At 46.8% G+C, this 18,758-nt stretch overlaps 1 protein-coding gene across 2 annotated transcripts in view; it reads left to right on the forward strand.

Moving 5' to 3' along the window:
- The first annotated feature begins 17,749 nt into the window (after window positions 1–17,749).
- Window positions 17,750–18,758, forward strand: part of USP7 (ubiquitin specific peptidase 7) — a 38,060-nt gene continuing 37,051 nt past the window's right edge. The window contains exon 1 of one of the 2 annotated variants that reach the window (XR_005360920.1): window positions 17,750–17,897. Coding sequence is in view for 1 of the 2 variants with exons in the window: in XM_038540407.1 (XP_038396335.1) it covers window positions 17,867–17,897 (31 nt within the window). In the remaining variant the exon portion in view is untranslated. The remainder of the gene's footprint in view (window positions 17,898–18,758) is intronic. The other variant, XM_038540407.1, reaches the window with a different exon arrangement.

Here is an 18,758-nt window from a genome sequence, read left to right on the forward strand (position 1 = left end):
AACAAATGAACACTAAAGTCTCACAAGGTGTAATGGGGTCCTATGAACACTAAAGTCTCACAAGGTGTAATGGGGTCCTATGTGACGTCCTGCCCAGTTTGACAACTCCCAGACTGCCCCGTGCTTCCGTGTTGTGGGAAAGTCAGGTGGCTGGAAAGTTTCTCCGCTTGCTTTTTGTTGTGCTTAGGTCCACAGACGGCACCTTTTTTTGTGGGCTCCGCACAGGGCATGTCATCTTTAGCCCTATTCTCTTGGCTTTCCTGTCTGGTTTCCACACAGTCGAAGGACTGAGCCTTGCTCCTGACTCCATTGCACCCTAGTGGCAGCAGAGCTGTCTTTGCTGTGGCGCTCACAGATCCCAGTTTGCAGGACAGACACATAGGAGTCCCCTCTGAACTGACAGGTAGGGTGCTGGCCACCCCTGGGTGTGACTGCCTGAGTGCAGGTGCCCAGATGCATGTGTGCAGGGGAAGCCCTTAGGGGAGGGCTCTGGGGGAGCAGTGGACAGGAGGGGGCTGGGCCACAAAGTAGGGATGGGACTGGCTTCCCTGGGGAAGGGTCGGTCAGCTGAGGCTTAGCTGAGGAGGGGACACAGCTGAATTTGAGGAGGAGGCTGATGTAGAATAGCACGATGAGGTTGGCTGGATCAGGACCTGTGACTGACAGGTGTAGGATCTGTGGTAGGTGGAATAATAGCCTCCAAAGATGTCCAGGTCCTGATCCCTGGGGCCTGTGACTCTTACTTACATGGCAAAGGGGATTGAGGACCCGTAAAGGGAAGTTTATCCAGCGCTACCTGGGCGGGCCCCGTGTAATGTCAAGGGTCCTTATGTGTGAAAGGAGGAGGTCGGGGTTGGGGTGTGTTGGGTGTGGGTGTGGTGTGGGAAGGCCATTGCTGGCTCTGAGGACGCAAAGGGGAACCAAGGAATGGGGGAGGTCTCTAGAAGCTGGAAAAGGCAAGAAAAGAGATTCTCCCCTGGAGCCTCCAGAAGGGACACAGCCCTGCTCTTGACACCTTGATTTTAGCCCAGTGAGCCCCGTTTTCAGACTTCTGTCTCCAGAACTGAAAAAGGAAACGTGTGTGTTGTTTAAGCCACTGTTTATGCTAATCCGTTCCAGCAGCAATCAGAAATACAGGATGCAGGGATGTGGGTGAGAAGCAGCAGCTGTGTGCCCCACATAGGTAGCTGGCCTCAAACCTGTAGGAGGCTTTGGAGAGGCTGGAGGAGCGTGTGGCGGCTCACCCTCCCTGAGGACTTCTCTCTCTGTGCCCGGCTGTCCACATATTATTAACTCCTGTGCTTCTTACTACGACTCGGGGATAGGTGCGTCATCATCCTTGGGTTACAGTAGTGCAAAACCAGGCATTGAGTCATTACTCGGGGTCAGTGATAGGATTTGAACCCTTGCAGTCTGGCTTCACGGCCATTTGCAATTCGTCATTCCCCTTGGTCGGGAGAGTTGTGGTTACTGCTTCTTAGTTGAAACACCTGTGCCGCCTTCTCCCACGTCTTACTCCACCGCCCCAAAGTGGTATGCTGCGATTGGGCATCGTAGCTGAACGTTTCTGTGTGGTTCACCACATGCTTTGAATATAGAAAGTAGCTCACTGCCAGACCTGGCTGGGGTCGCGTGTACGTTTCAGCAAGTTGAGTATGGTGGCAGGAGAAGACACAGAACAAAATAGTAGGTTTTTAGAGGTAGATTCCTCCTCCTTTGAGAATGAAGGTAACTGAATCAGGTATTCAGTAACACATTATAATAAGAGCCTGAGCTCAAATAAATCATCCCCAAAGCAAACCATTCAGGATTCTGGGTATATGGAGAGATGAAAAATTGAAATTGAGAAGGCTTAGTGGGGGCCGAGGGCACAGTCATACTGCATTTCAGAGTCCCTGATTCTGCGGACCTGGGTACCAGAGCCCTGGATTCCTTAATGAGGCAGGGGCTCAAAGAAGCGGGGTGACCTGGGTGGCCACCCTCCTTGCCTCATTAGCTGCCAGCTAGCTGTGTGGCATTGTTTTTATGGCATATTTTGAATTTTTCCTTCTGGGCGTCTTTCCCTGACAGGGGGTTCAGGGGAAAAAATATATTCATAGGCTACTTTGGGAAGCACATTTAATTTGGAAAGTGATTGTAGCAGTCAAAAACTATAGCAGAACAGTTTTAAATAAACCCTTACATGGCTGGATGCTAGTCTTTGCTTATTACGTACCTGATTGAAGGCAACTCAAGTGAATGTGGCCTTTTGGTCTTAGCTTTCCTGAATGTCCCCTCTGCTCACACAGTGCAATACAAGATCTTTTATTGTGTGAGCACAGGATCTTTCATTTCTATAATTTCCTCCAAAAGTATATATTTTTGGACATCATACCAGATGGGTGTTTTCAACTCGTGGCTCAGATAATAGATTTAGGATATTTATTGGTCATCATTTGTCCTTGAGTTTCTGCAGGAAAGAAAGAGGAAGATGGGAGACGCAAATTCTGGCCTCAAGGGGAAGCGGCCAGGAGTGAAGATGTCTAGAACAAAGGATAACGTGCATTGATGCCCAGGTAGCTGCTACCACATTGAGCAGCATGTAGGCAAAATTGAGGCCTTCAGGCAAGGTGACTTGCGGGGGGGCGGGGGGGGGGGGAGAAGATGCAGATAAGTGCTGTGGCTCTCAGGTGTCCTAGTTGGGGGTGCGTCTCATCTTGAGGTGAGCGTCACGGTGCCTGGTGCCAGTCCCACAGCGTCAGCGTCTGTGTATCCAACACAGCAGTGTGTGTGCTACCCAGCATGGGTGGGTACTGGTGGCCATCTTCAGTACTCAGTCCCAGTACTGAAGGGTGATGTGAAAGGCATGGTCCCTGCCATGCTACTGAGTCGTTAGGATGACTTTAGAGTTGGTTCTGAATGACCTTGGAGGGTATATGTCAAGAAGGAGGACTACTACTAACACATCTCAATGTTTTAGGGCCAGTGTTTCCTGGGGAATCGGAGGCTGTTACTTACAGTCTGTTTTCTCTTTTGATGAATTAAGTCCTTTCGTTGTTTTTTTTGTTTGCTTGTTTGTGTTTTTTTTTAAGGCCTTTTATTTTCCTTGAAATGCTGCGTCCATTTTGGGTATGTTATCAGAAGGTACTTGGTCACAGAATTTTGCTTTCACGCAGAAAAGTATCTGTCCAGCCCCCTGCTCTGCAGCTGAAGAGACCAAGGCTTAGAGGGATGCAGTGATTTCTAGCCTTATGCTGTCCAGTACTGTAGCCAGTAGCCACTCACAGCCGAGTAGATTGAAGTGAATTAAAATTAAATCTTCAGTTCCGCTGAGGGGGGCACTAGACGGAATGAGCACTGGGTGTTACATGTTGGCAAATCGAACTCCAGTAAAAAAAATATATACAAAAAATATTCAGTTCCTCAGTCTCGCTGGTTATCTTTCAGGGGCTCCAGAGCTGCCTCATGGGGGTGCTGACTTTGGTATTGGGTGGCACAGCTCTGGAATGTGACCATTAGCACAGAACATTCGATGGGGCAGGGATGCTGCGGCCCCAGCCTGTGAGCTGAATTTTAGCTCTGCCTCTCTCGTGCATGCTGCCTTGAACAGGATCGGCTGGCACAATGGAAAACCAAGCATTTTCTTCTGTAATTACTGAGGAAGAAGGTTCCCCCAAACCGGCTCAGCGGAGTGCAGACTTGCTGGTAATCTTGCAATCAGGGCCTTGGGCGGTGGGGGTGGTTCGCAAAGACACAAAAGTAATAAGATGTCTTTGCTTAAGGAAAGTCATCGGGACATAGATAGGTCCTGTGCGCACATAATTACTGCAGGGTAGAAAGCGAGTGCCACCAGAGGTGAGGAGGTAGGGTTCTGGAAGTGAAGAGCAAGATTACATCGGCTGTGGGGAAACAGGGAGACCTGGCACGATGGTGCTGGGGAGTGGGCTGAGAGGGACTGGTGCCTGGATGCCTAGCGTGTGTTCCAGGGAATTTAAGGTGAAAGCCAGAGGCAAGGCTTCTGGTAGATGCTAGGAATGGCACCTCTGTACTTCCGGGACGTGGTCATTGTAGTGTAATTAACATACTGTGTGCTGGCTGCTTGCTTTGTTCCCCATCAGACTTTGAGGTCAGAGGACCAGGGGAGAGCCTGGGTCGATTTCTGTGCTGTGAACAGTAGTTTCTCTCCAGGGAGTACAGACCATTCGGTGCACTGCATTTTTGTATTTTAGTTTCAATCAGATGGGAACATGCCACAATGTTTAACGCTAACTCTTGATTTTACCTGCTTTGGTAACAGTTATAAATGGTTAGATTTACACCACCCTTCTAGAAGTCTTTTGATAAAATGTGTTAGTCACCATGATTTTTAAAATAGCAGCTTATGTCCAGGCATAATCCACATACATCACCATCCACCCATTGACCGCATACCATCCAGTGGGCTCCAGTATAGTCAGTTGTTCAACCCTCAACAATCAGATTTTGAACATTTTCATTACCCCCAGATGAGATCCTATATTCATTAGGGACACTCCCTTCTCCCTACAGCCTCTGTGGTCAGCAGTCTCTTCTCCCTTCAGATAGCTTCCCAACGTTTCCTATAAGTGCAATCCTACATTATGTGTTGTTTTGTGTCCAGCTTCTTGCGCCAAGAGTCCTGTTGTCTGCTTTCTCTACCGCAGAGTTGTATCCATGTGCCGTCGTGTGGAGCCTCACTCGTGTGCGTTGGCTCAGGCAGATGTGTGGGCTCTCCTGGTTCTGTCATCTGCACTAGGTTTTCGTCAACATGTTTTAAAGGGATTTGGAACTTTTTTCTGTGGTTCTGCATGCGCTTCAGTACTACATTGAGTTAACTGGGTTGTGCAGGGTGGGGATAGCAGTGTCATTTGAGGGTTCAAGCAGAGTAGCAGTAGAGTTGAGGGATTTGTTAGATTTTACCATGCACAACCGTGGGACCTGCTCACAGCCTGTTGCTAATGGTGCTGGAGTCCATTGGGCATGTAGTCTGCGAGGGACGGTTAGTGTTAGTGGGAAGCAGGGTAAGTGAGGCTGAGCTGGAGCCACATCCCTGTGAGCGTCTCCTGACTTCCAGGTTCCCTAGCAGCCTGGCAGGCAGGGAAACCCCCACGCCTACAGGGATGTGGGCTCCATGGCTTCCACCTTCCAGATGGCTAGTATGGTGGCTCCTGAGGTAGGGCACATGGGTGTGTACACTGGAGTGTAGCTAACTCAGCACACCACACAAATCCACCATTTGGTCTGGCCTTCGGACTGTCAAACTTTTTGTTACTGGGATCCTGTTACAGTTTTAAAATTGATGAGAACCCCAAAGAGCTTTCAGGTAGTGGGTTATATCTGTCACTATTTGCTGTCTTAAAAAGCTATAACTATGACCAGTCTTACTCATTTAGGAATAATAAACCAATACATGGCAACACAAATAATGTGCATTTTATAGGAAATAAATATTTCCCAAACAAAAAAAATTTAATGAGGAATGGCATTATTTTTATATTTTTACAAATTTCTTTATTGTCTGGCTTAATAGAAGACAGCTGGATTCTGCTTTCTCTCTGCCTCTGCTTTCTATCACTTGCACTGTATTTTAGTGGAAATAGAAAACCCAGTCTTACAGAGGTGTCTGGTTCATAAAGGGAGCAGTAGTTTAATAGCCTTTTAAGATAATTGTGACAGTTCTTTGATACTACACCAAATTTGGTAGCTTCTTAAGGTTAATTGCAGTGTGCCAGTTTGAAACCCTACAAAGTAACTTTTTTTTTTTTTTTTTTAGATTTTATTTATTCATAAGAAATACAGAGAGAGAGGTAGAGACATAGGCAGAGGGAGGCTCCCCTGTGGGGACCCCAATGCGGGACTTGACCCCAGGACCCTGGGATTACACCCTGAGCCAAAGGCAGATGCTTAGCTGCTGAACCACCTAGGTGTCCCCAAATTAATTATTATACTAAGATTCATTGGTATGTATGTATGTATGTATGTAAGTATGTATTTATTTGAGAGAGAATAAGAGCATGAGTGGAGGGGGGTGGAGGGGTGGAGAGAGGGACAAGCAGATTTGTGCTGAATGCAGAGCCCAGGACCCTCAGATCATGGCCTAAGCTGAAATGAAGAGTGGCTTAACCAGCTCAGCCACCCAGGTACCCCTGTCTTATACTTGGAATGGACCTTTTCTATATGATTCATTGGTCGTTTGGAAAAGTTTGATTCACTGAGTTACCCAGATCTTGTAAATATTGACACATTGCACCGTACAGTTAACATTTAAAAAAAAAATGAGTGTAAGTCCCCTAAGTCACATTTATGTGTCCCAGCAACCTTGTGCTGTTACTTAATTGGGAACAGGGTTGTAGTTACAATTCGAGAAAGCTCTTTGGGACAAAGAGAGCTGTGACTTCGCTGAGTGAAGTAAGTCAGTCGGAGAAGGACAAACCTTATATGTTCTCATTCATTTGGGGAATATAAATAATAGTGAAAGGGAATATAAGGGAAGGGAGAAGAAATGTGTGGGAAATATCAGAAAGGGAGACAGAACGTAAAGACTGCTAACTCTGGGAAACGAACTAGGGGTGGTAGAAGGGGAGGAGGGCGGGGGGTGGGGGTGAATGGGTGACGGGCACTGGGGGTTATTCTGTATGTTGGTAAATTGAACACCAATAAAAAATAAATTAAAAAAAAAAAAAGAGAGCTGTGACTTCTGTTAGGTATGAAAAGTCTTAATACTTCCCAGAAGCATGGGTGAAGATGGTTGGGTGGTATTTAGGGTAGCCTGACTGTCCCCACCAGCAGGGTGGCCACTTTATGTGCATGGGCCGCTGCCATCGGGTGGGAGCAGGTGTTGTTGTTTGGCCCCCTGTGATGGGGAAGTGCCATGGACAGGGGTGTGGGCACCAGATTTGTCCATCTTCTCCCCATCACTTGCAGGTGTTTATAAGATGATCCTGTTAAGATGAGTAACAGATTGCATGAGAATTCAAGGAGGGAGCACTTAAACCAAAAATAACTTGTAATTTTTATTATTTTCCTTTCTAACCCTTTATAAGGGCTACCATTCCACTTGTTAATATCTGTTTTGTTTCTCTCCTCCATGCTCCCTCCCCCTCGCCACTTTCTCTATTTTCCAGGAGCTTGTATGGAACAGTTGGAACTCATTGGGAAATCATTCTGGATTCACTTTATTTTTAAAAAGATTTTATTTATATATTCATGAGAGAGAGGCAGAGGGAGAAGCAGGCTCCATGCAGGGAGCCAGATGTGAGACTCGAACCCGGGACTCCGAGATCACACCCTGAGCCAAAGGCAGGCGCTCAACCGCTGAGCCACCCAGGCGTCCATCATTCTGGATTTAAACATGATTTGTAAAACAGCACACTTCTTGATGTTCCTCAGTTTATTGACACATAGTATGCGCCTGTTATTAAACATACTGGCTTTCAGTTCTGAGCTCTCACTTCCCTGGCTCCTTCACATTTGCAGCTCCTTCTCCCCCCCCCCCAAAAAAAATTTGATGCAGACATTTGTGCACTGCTTTGTACAAGACCATCTGAAGGTCTTGGGGCAAAGAAGATTCAGACCGTCCATCTTTTGTATAAAATCTTTTAGTTCTCTTTTTCCCAGATAGTTAAAAGGATCTGAAACCATATATCCAGGGAGTGTTGTTTTAAAGAGTTAGTAGGTTATTTCTTATCTCTGCCCTACAGATGAATTTTTTTCCCTTTTGTTTTTTAAATTACTATAAAGTGAAATTGACTTGCAGGCGGGTTTCTGTGACTTTAACACCTGTACAGATTTGTGTAACCATCACCTCAATCAGGATACATAGCGGTTCCCTCCCTGCAAAATGCTCCTCAGGCTTTTCCTGTGTAGTCACATCTTCCATCTAGTGCAAACCCCTGGCAACCACTGATACGTCCTCTGTCCCTTACTGTTTTGTCATTTTGCAAATGTCATGTAAAAGGAGTCATACCATGTAAACTTTTAGATTGGCTGCTTTCTTCAGGGTAGTATCCACGCTGGGTGTGTCAGTCCTTCATTCCCTTCTGTGGCTCAGTAGTATTCCCATGTACACGTGCACCAGGGTTTATCCCTGTTCCCATGGAAAGACATCTGGCTTGCCTCCAGTATTTGGTCAGTTATGAATGAAGCCACTCTAAATATCTGTGGCAGGTTTTGTGTGGACGGAGTTTTCCTTTCTTTAGAGTAAGATGCAGAATGGTTGGGTCGTCTGGCACAGTATGTGAACCTTACACCAAACTGCTAAACTCTGACTGCTGTGCCATCTGCGTCCCACATTATTGTATGAGAGAGCCGGTTGGTCCACATCCTTGTCAGCACTTGATATTGTCAGTATTTTAAGTTTTAGGCACCCAAGTGTGTGGGTAGTAATACCTTACTGTGGTTCTCATTTGCACACACCTAACAGTCAGACAACTTTCCATGTGCTTATTTGCCATCCCTATATCCTGTTTGAAGTGTCCTTTCAAGTATTGGGTGGTTTGATTGCTGTCAAGTGTTGAGAGCCCTTTAAGTATTTGAGATGCAAGCCCTCGGTCAGGGAAGTGATATACACCCATTTTGTCCTAATCTGTAGCTTGTCCTTTCTCATATGGTCGGAGCAAAACCTTTTAGTTTTAGCAAAGTCTAGCTTGTCAAAATGTTCTTGTATGGATTCTTTGCCCCATCCCACGTGTTTTCTTCTTAAAGTCTTATGGTGTTAGGTTTTATATTTATATCTAAGCTCCATTATGAGTTAGTGTCTGTGTAACGTGTGTGGTGGAGATTCCTTTTTGTGGCTTATGGATGTCCAGCTGTTCCTTTACTATTTGTTATAAAGACTATTCCTTTTCCATTGAGTTGCTTACCCCTTTGTCAAAAATAGTAACATTTGTGTGGGTCTGTTACTGGACTCTACTGTCCTGTCATCTCTGTGCTCATTCCTTGGCTAAGACAATACTCTTCTTTTTTTTTTTTTTTTTTTTTTTAAGATTTTATTTATTTATTCATGACAGTCACACAGAGAGAGAGAGAGGCAGAGACATAGGCAGAGGGAGAAGCAGGCTCCATGCAGGGAGCCCGACGTGGGATTCGATCCCGGGTCTCCAGGATCGCGCCCTGGGCCAAAGGCAGGCGCCAAACCGCTGCGCCACCCAGGGATCCCAGACAATACTCTTCTGTGATTACTTTGGTTGCCATGTTGATTACTGAAGCTTTTGAGTGAGTTTAATCGGGTGGTATAATTCCTCAAACTGTGTTCTTTCCAAAATTGTTTAATTTACTGTATGTATCTCCTTCATTTTTCCACAAAAACTTAGAATCAGCTTATCTGTAAGTATAAAAAAAATCTTGGGATTTTGACCGGAATTGTGTTCAAACAGAAGGACGAGTTTGTAGAGAGCTGATATGTTGACTAGGAGTCTTCAGTCCACGAGCATGTTGTCTCCTCTTCTAATGACCCTGCCTTTTGAATGTCCAGTTCTCAAAGGGACGTTGCTTGTGCACAGCAGGTCAAGGTCTCCACTGGTTTGTGGACTGAAGTGTCTTGTCCCCATGGTTTTTTTTTTTTTTTTTTTAAACCACATTTCCTTTGCTGTTCTCTGGGAAACTAGTCTTCCTCCTAGGAACAGTTTAAACAATTTCTGTGGCCACTGGTGTTTTACAAAGTCTTGAATGTGGCTGTTTCTTGATAGCTCTGGTGGGTCTGTTCAACAGGAGGGCAAGAAGGAGGTGTGGTGAGTGGTGATCAGCCTGCTCCAGTGTGTTAAGGAATCCAGAAACAACCTAGGGTTCTATCTTAGGTTGCTGTTTGCTTATTTATGTTTATTTTGAAAAGTTCTTTCTACCCCCTAGATGGGGCTTGAACTCATGACCTGACAGAGAGCAAGAGCTACATGCTCTGTCAACTGAGCCAGCCAGGGGCCCCTCTAGGTTGCTCTTTGTGGTGTTATTCAAATAGAGAACCCATTTGAAATGGCTCTATTTGACTACCTAAAAAAATTTTTTTTTAAATATTTTATTTATTCATGAGAGAGAGAGAGGCAGAGACACAGGCAGAGGGAGAAGCAGGCTCCATGCAGAGAGCCTGATCCGGGACTTGATCCCGGATCCCAGGATCACGACCCGAACCAAAGGCAGACGCTCAACCACTGAGCCACTTAGGTGTCCCTACTTTTTAAAAGTTTTAATTAGCACAATCAGGAGTTTGCTTAAAATCTCTCCTCTGTGTCTGACCTCACCCCCAGCCCCTAGAATCCTTTTTTTTTTTTTTTTTTTTTAAGTTCTTAAGGGAAATCCAGACATTAAAAAGATGCTGCCATCTGCCAAGGTGTAGACAGCTTCCAGACCACAAATAGTTGAGGCAATCTCTGCTCCGTGACTGTCCCAGAACTCCCACTCCTTCCTGACTCTGCATGTGCCGCCAGTACACCCTCTTTTTCCTTCTCTGGTGTACCTTCTAAGGACTCTTGGGCTGGTGTTAGGACGTATTTGGTTTGTACCCTTTGTTCTCTGTTTTGCTCTGTGTGTGTTTTTACATTGTTAAAAGATAGTAAGTATTCTCTGAACCTTCTAAACTAACAACATGGAAGCAAGATGGCAAGGAAGAAAGATGCCATTCCCCAGAAGTAAGCATTGTGCGCTTAATGTCTGGTGGGTCTAGTGGGTCTACGTCGTTATGTCGTGGATACATACACTTGCCTCACTCATTCTGTAGGGACGTCCTGGTAACTCAGGGATGCCTGTCTTGGTGGGATACCCCCTTAACTACAGTTTTACTTTCTTTAAAACTACATGAGTGTAAAGTGAACTTCTACACATAAGTAAATTTTGTAGATAATTAAAATTTTAAAATACCAAAATGTTTACTCTTTTTAGACCAATACTGCAGAAAGTAGAACAAGTGTGTTTCAGCTGACGTGACTCAGTTGTTTAGTACATCATTTGCTGTTGCGGGAGCCCTCAGAACTCTGTCCCCATGCAAAGTAGCTTATTTCTATTAAGTGCTCTTCTCGTTTTAGATACAGCTTTATTGAGATACAATTTGCAGTTCTCTCATCCCAAGTGGACAATGCAGTGGCAGTTAGCATACCTACAGAGTTGTGCAGCTGTCACCGTAGTCAATCTTGGAAGATTTTTTTTGCCAAAAAGAAACTCCTGCACTCCCTCGCCATGACCCCTCCTGCCTTCCCATCCTCCAGCTCCATGCAACCTCTGATCAGCATCCTATACATTTGCCTGTTCTGGACACTTCATACTATATGTAACCCTTCGTATTAGGCATTAACTGTTCTCTGTAAAAAAAATGGTGTTTCATTGTAAGAAATGCTTGTCTAGATCTTTGGACATGGATGTTAGTTTTCTTTGGAATAGATTCCTAGGAATGACATTTGAATAAAAGGATATTCAGCTTTTTGGTTTTAATAAATACAGCTTTTGGGTTGAATAGTTGACAGCCATTTGACACCACTCATTTTGTGACACTCTCCATCAGTGTGCATTTCCAGTATTTTTCACTGTTAATCTGGTACATAAACAGTGGTTTCGCCTTAGAGAAGTTGAGCATATGTATTAGTTGTATGTATATTTTTTTCTTTAGGATTTTATTATTTGAGAAGAGAGAGAGAGCACATGCACAGGTGGGGGAGAGGGACAGAGGGAGAGAGAGAAGCAGACTAGACTCCCCGGTGAGTAGGGATCCCAGTGCAGGGCTCGATCCCAGGACCCTGAGATCATGACCTGAGCCAAAGGCAGATGCTTAACCAACTGAGCCACCCAGGCACCAGAGTCATTTGTATTTTTTATGAATTTCTCCCTTGTGGTAGTTGGGTTGTTTCATTCATTCATTCATTCATTCATTCATTCATTCATTGTTGGGTTGTTTCTTCTGGAGTTTTAGGAACTGTGTGTATTCTGGATATTAATCCTTTGGCCATTGTGTGATACAAATACTTCCCACCTTTGTCCTGTGGCTTCCCTGAAACTCGGTCTCTGCTGGGCATGCTGGGACTTCCTTTTCTTTTCCACAAGTGGTCTGTGCTGTACAAGCAGATAAGTGGCATTTCTCTTTTTCTGTGGAACAGGACAGTGTGTGTGAGCAAGCAACACAGACATAATTACAAGCTCTTCAGCCACGCAGTGTAGCCCTCTCCGTGCCTGCCAGCATTCACGCCAGTCGCCAGAGTGTGTGATATGACTGGCAGTTAGGGCGATCCTCTTGGGAATAGATGATTTTTTTACATAATCAAGCCAGACTGGAGGCCCCAAACAAATATTTTTATTTAAGGTACACAAATTTATATATGGCTGTCTTTGGGGGTTTTATTTTCATATACCTAATTTAAATCAGGATTGTTTCAGGGTATAGAGTTGTCAGGTCTCAACACAGTGGGTCTGCTTTGAACCTTCAGGCTCCATGAAGCTGTGTGTGCACTGCCCCTGGGCCCTGCAGTGGCCCACCAACGGCAGAGGACCAGAGACCTCCCTGGTTAGTAGGACAGGACTGCACTTGAAAGTGGGCTCCCAGCCAGCCTCATGGGGGACGCATATAGCCAAATTGTATATAAAATCATAAAAGGAGTAAAACCAGACACTTTAGAGTTGTGGTATTGATTAAGCCATGGTTTCATTGTTAACAGTACTGGCAGGCTAGCCCCGGGGGCAAGATAGTAAAAAAAACAGTAACAAAACCAAACCACCTCATCCACATCCTCTGTGGACGCAGAGGAGCTTCTGATGGAACCCACCTGCCTGTGATGGTTGGGACAGGCTCGACCAGGTGGATGCTTGGGGGTGGTGGCCCTGGTCTGGGAACTGGGACCATCTCAGGTCGCAATGCCCTGAAGGGCACGGGAGGCCTGCCCTGCTAGCGAGCCCTTATTGTAGCCATCAGGGCCCTCCGTGGCCTTGGCCCTGCCTGCCTTCTATCTGGACCTCCTCTTCCTCTTTTCCCCTCGCCCAGTGCCCTTGTCCCTGTTGGCTCTGTCCAGGGTGTGCTTCTCTGGGGTCTCTGCCAGCCTGGCTCCTTTGCACTCTGGGGTCTCCACGCAGATGTCACCTGTTCCCACGAGGTAGTGTTCTGCGGCTCTGTGACTGTGCTCTCTCCTCCCGTCTTGGCAGTTGTCCCTTCTTGTCTCCTCCCACAAGAAAGCGAGCAGCAGGAGACCAGGGGGCTTATCTCTCTGTTCCCTCCTGAACCCCAAGGCCCAGCCCAGCTCTGGGCACAGAGGAGACACTCGATAAGTAGGTTGACTGACTACTGAGAAAGGTGCCGGCTCTGCCTTGCCCGGCCTCAGGTGCCTGCTGTTCAACATCCTCCCCCACCTGGAAAGGACGGCACGCAGCAAGGAAGTAATGAAGGTGTTGTTTTAGTTAGTAGTTACTGTAATTGCAGGCGCCCAGGGCATGCCCGTGTTTTAGGGAGATGTATTGAATCCCTGGTAATGTAATGATGATGGACTAGGGAGGAACTTTTTGAAGCACAGTTGAAGCTTGCCATCTAGGACCTCATTCAGAAACTGCGTCTGAGAGGCTCCCCTTTCCTCGCCAGGCACGGAGAGCTGGCAGGGAGGCATCTGTGTTTCCTCCCGGTCCCCAGGTGTGTGGTCTTTGTGACTGGGGAGGCGAGGGTGGCAAACAGGCAGCATTCCTGGTCAGCACCTGCTGCTTTGCACCCGGTGGCTGGGAGGAGTGGTCACTCTTAGGGACCACTCTTTTCCTGGAAGAGAGAGGCCAGTTGCAGAGGCCTTGGGGCCCACCATCCTCACCTTATTGTCTCCTTGGGTGACTGTCACCCCTTTGTGACCTCCATGTTCTGCCTGAGGCCCAGTGTTGCCCTAGAAGAATCCCCCAGAGGGCCTGGAGTTGACTCCATAGCTTCTGAGGCTTCCCAGATACTGTGTTTGCCAGGAGCATTTCCCAGCTCTCAGGGGTCTCTGGTTACTTGGGGAGTGTCCCGCCTCTCCCTTCCCTGCACAGGGGCCTGCTCAGGACTGCCTTCCCTGTGCCACTTGTGGGGTCCCACGCATCAGTCGCCTGCTCTGTCTCCTGGTCTGCCTCTGTCTGTAGCCAGCCCTGCGCTCTGCCTCTCACTGTTGTTGGGTTATCAGCTATCACTTTGCTCCTCTCAGTGAGCTTAGTTCTAGGTCCTGTACATTAGGATTTATGCTGTGGGCCAGAGCATCAACAGATGAGTTGTATTTGAATTCTCCAAAGCAGGAATGAGGGAGCTGGGGCTAAGAGTTGGAAGAGCTCTCCTGAAAAGTGCATGAACGTTGCGCAGGACGTGGGTCATCTGATACATTGCTCTGTGTCACTTGGCAGCCTTGTAGTCTTGGATGCTCTGCCACTCGTTGCCATCGGGAGGAGTCTGGCTATCTACTGGTTGTGGGCGGTGGCGGGGAGTCCAACGTGTTTGGGAACGACAACCTGGTGATAAAATGTAGCAGGACCGAAATCATAGTACAGATGGTGGCATCATTCAAGTGGCAAAAAATCTAAAATAGATAACTGGAGGTAGTCTTGGTCCGAGGATGGTTGAGTAAATCATGGCATGTTGTGGGTGCTATTCAGAATTAAGTTCCTATGCATATTTATGTGTACCGACTTGGGGTAGCTCTAGTTTATTCGTGTAATGTTAATACCATTTTTTGTTCATCAGAAAACGCATGTATGTTGCTGCATACACATATATAGGAATAGTAAGGATGCCTGAAAGAGGATGCGTAAGACAGTGACTTCTTCCTTCACATCAGGATTGGAGTGGACAAATCATTTCCCTTAATTCATCTCTGTTCTTCCTGCCTTGCTACTGTGAGCATTTCATTCTTTCAAATCCAAAAGTAAAAATAAATATAGAACCAGGACCTGCACAAAAATGTTTATAGCAGCTTTGTTTGTAATAGCCTCAAATTGGAAACAGCCCAGATGTTCTCAGGTTCAGATGGTGTGTCCCTGCCATGGAATCCTACTCAGCGGTATATAAAGAAACCAGTTGTTGGGATCCTTGGGTGGAGCAGCGGTTTAGCGCCTGCCTTTGGCCCAGGGCACGATCCTGGAGACCCGTGATCGCATCCCACGTTGGGCTCCCGGTGCATGGAGCCTGCTTCTCCCTCTGCCTGTGTCTCTGCCTCTCTCTCTCTCTGTGTGTGTGTGACTATCATAAATAAATAAAAATTAAAAAAAAAAAAAAAAAGAAACCAGTTGTTGACCTGAGTCTCAAGGGAATTGTGCTGAGTGAGGAGGGCATTCCAAAAGGTTATATACTGTATCCATTTATATAACATTCTTGAAATGACAAAATTATGGGGACAGAGAAGGTTCATCATTTCCAGGGGTTATGGGAGAAGAGTGTGCACAAAGGGGATGGTGTGTGGGTGGCTATAAAAGGGCAATCCAGGGCAGCCCGGGTGGCGCAGCGGTTTAGCGCCGCCTGCAGCCCAGGGTGTGATCTTGGAGACCCAGGATCGAGTCCCACGTCGGGCTCCCTGCAAGGAGCCTGCTTCTCCCTCTGCCTGTGTCTCTGCCTCTCTCTCTCTCTCTCTCTCTCTCTCTCTCTCTCTCAATAAATAAATAAATCTAAAAAAAAAAAAAAAGGGCAACCCAAGGGTCCTTATGTTGGAACTGTTCATGTCTTGACTGGACAGCCACACCTATGCATGTCTTACAAGTTCAAGTGAACAGTAACAGGGTTAGTGTGTTGCATCAGTGTCGGTGTCCTGATTGTGAATTGAACTATGATTTCCCAAAATGGTGCCAGGGGAACTGGGTGAAGGGAAGTGGATCTCTATTATTTCTATAATTGTGAATCTATGGGACACTGGGTGGCTCCTTTGGTTAAATGGCTGCCTTTGGCTTGGGTCGTGATGCCAGGGTTCTGGGATGGAGCCCTATATGGGGGCTCCCTGCTCAGCAGGGAGTCTCCTCCCTCTGCCCTCCCATGTTCTCTTGCTTGCTCACTCTCAAATAAATAAGATCTTGGGCAGCCCCGGTGGCGCAGCGGTTTAGCGCCGCCTGCAGCCGGGGGCGTGATCCTGGAGACCCGGGATCGAGTCCCACATCGGGCTCCCTGCATGGAGCCTGCTTCTCCCTCTGCCTGTGTCTCTGCCTCTCTCTCTAGCTGTGTCTCTATGAATAAATAAATAAAATCTTTAAAAAAAAATAAGATCTTAAAAAAATAGTTATCTCAACAGTTATCCACAGTTATCTCAACAGTATGTTGGTTTTTTTTTTTTTTTTCTAAACATTTATTCACGAGAGAGACGGGCAGAGACATAGGTAGCCGAAGAAGCAGGCTCCATGCGGGGAGCCTAATGTAGGACTCAATCCCAGGACCCCAGGATCGCGCCGTAAGCTGAAGGCAGAGCCACCCAGGAATCCCTCAACAGTATGTTTAATACAGAATTAAGTCAGGGTGATCTAGTAGAAATTTGTAGGAGTATAGGTTATGTTGGGAGTAGACACTTAAAAAAGCATATCAAGAAATTCAGCCTTCAAAACAGCATCAGGCCCTGGTGCCTGGGTGGTTCAGTCAGGTCAGCATCTGCCTCTTGGTTTCAGCTCAGGTTATGATCTCAGGGTCATGAGATGGAGTCCTGCACTGGGCTCTGCACTTAGCAGGGAGTTGGCTTGATCTCTCTCTCTCTCTCTCCCGCTGGCCCCCCCTCCCCAGCTCTCTCTCTCTCTCTCTCTTTTATTTTATTTTAAGATTTTTTATTTATTTATTCATGAGAGACACAGAGAGAGAGGCAGAGACACAGGCTGAGGGAGAAGCAGGCTCCATGCGGGGAGCCCAACGTGGGACTTGATCCCAGGTCTCCAGGATCAGGCCCTGGGCCAAAGGCAGGCGCTAAACCGCTGAGTCACCGAGGGATCCCCCCCCCCCCCTTTCTTTTAAATAAACAACAACGGCAAAAAGAAAACAGCACCATGCCTCTTTCCTCAGGACTTTTTACTTTATTTCTTCCTGCCTGGTGCCTCTGGGTTCATTTGGGGGCTCCATCTAACATGTACTGTATCTAAGAAGTGAGCACTCCTTCTGGAGGACAGACCACGTGGGCAGAGCTGGTCTTCTGGAGGAAGAGCCAAGAATGTGGACGGGGCTCCCCTGGGGACAGTGCCCCTCATGTCCAGCTGTAGCCTGAAGCCAGTGAGTCCACTGGTAAAGGGAGCTTGTGGTTGTTACCTGAGAATGTCTGCACTGGGCCTGGCACTCAGTGGGGGCTCAGTAAGTAAATGGAGTTTTACAGATTCATGAAACACTCCAGCAGACTTGACATCCTGTTTCCTCTGCTGCCCTGCTCCAGCACAGACCACGCTCGCTCTCAGGCGGCTCTTTTCTCCCTTGAATTGTGTGAGAATTGCAGGCTGCTGAGGTGGATGCTTCATGTCTAGATTTTCCACATAAAAATTTAATATCAGTTACATTCCTTGCTTCTTATGCTTAAGGGTTTTCTGTTTTGTCTTCTTTCAAGTAAACTTTCACTTTTGGATGAATTCTGGGTTTACAGGAGAAAGGTACTACATGAGCTCTAGGTCTGTGTTCCCCTCAGCCAGGTTCCCACGCTGTTAGGGACCCACAGCAGCAGCTGAGGAACCTAGTAATAGTAACCCCACTGTCGACTTTTTTCCCCATTAACATCCTCTTTCTGTTTCTGGACCACTTTGCCTTTTGGAAGTGATTATCTAAATTGATGAGATTGCTTGAATATATTCCTTGTCCTGAACCCAAGAATTGAGTGTGTGTGGGGGGGGAGGGGGCTTTAACAAAAAGAATGCTGAGGTGGAGCTCCTAGAGATTCTATGCAGTCACTCTGATGTGGAGATGAGAGAACCCTCCCCTCCCTAGCCCCTGCAGACACTACTATCAAGCCATGCAGACATGGCGGGGAATCACAAGCTTGGACAAGAAGGTGACTGGGGGGAGGCTCAGATGGGGCTTCTTATTAGGTGCTAATGGATTTCCAGAACCAGTACTGTTATTTCTGAACTGCCCCTACTAAACATATTTGGGATTGTTAATTAAGAGATCAATATGCAGGGAGATACCAGTGTTCTCATTTACCATGATAACCTCTACTTTATGTAAGGTTCTTTTTTTTTTTTTAAGATTTTATTTATTTATTCATGATAGACATAGAGAGGCAGAGACACAGGTAGAGGGAGAAGGAGGCTCCATGCAGGGAGCCCGACGCGGGACTTGATCCCAGGTCTCCAGGATCGTGCCCTGGGCCAAAGGCAGGCGCTAAACCGCTGAGCCACCCAGGGATCGATCCCCTGTAAGGTTCCTTAAACTGAGTTCGGTGCCAGGAGAGGAGACCAGGTAAGGAGGACTCACAGAAGTCAGAGGGCTTTTGACTTGGAATTCCAGATGAACTGGAGTTAGACTGTGTACTCTGTGTTGGCACCCATATAGTCTAGCCTTTTAACTGAGCTAGTGTTTTGTTCACTGGCTTGTATCACACTAGTTGGAAAGTTTGAGGAGGAATCTGGGGCCTGAGCAGAGACTGAATCTGAGGTGTGGCTGGATCTTTGTGGTCTAGGCACCACCTGGTGGCGGTACACGAATTTCTTACTTGGAAGGCTGCTGCGAGGTCTTAACTGTGTTGGTTTGTCCCCTCATCTCGGGCTGTTTGGGGAGAGGTTTCAGTAATTTTTGTAAAGTGACAGAAAATGTTAAAGCCAGCAAATTGAAATTCTGCTCGCTCTTATTTCATCCAGGAGTGAGATTCAGACGCTGAATTAGCACCACCTCATTTCCATAGCAATTGGCA

Source organism: Canis lupus, chromosome 6, assembly GCF_011100685.1.
Source record: "Canis lupus familiaris isolate Mischka breed German Shepherd chromosome 6, alternate assembly UU_Cfam_GSD_1.0, whole genome shotgun sequence".
Classification (NCBI taxonomy): Eukaryota; Metazoa; Chordata; class Mammalia; order Carnivora; family Canidae; genus Canis; species Canis lupus.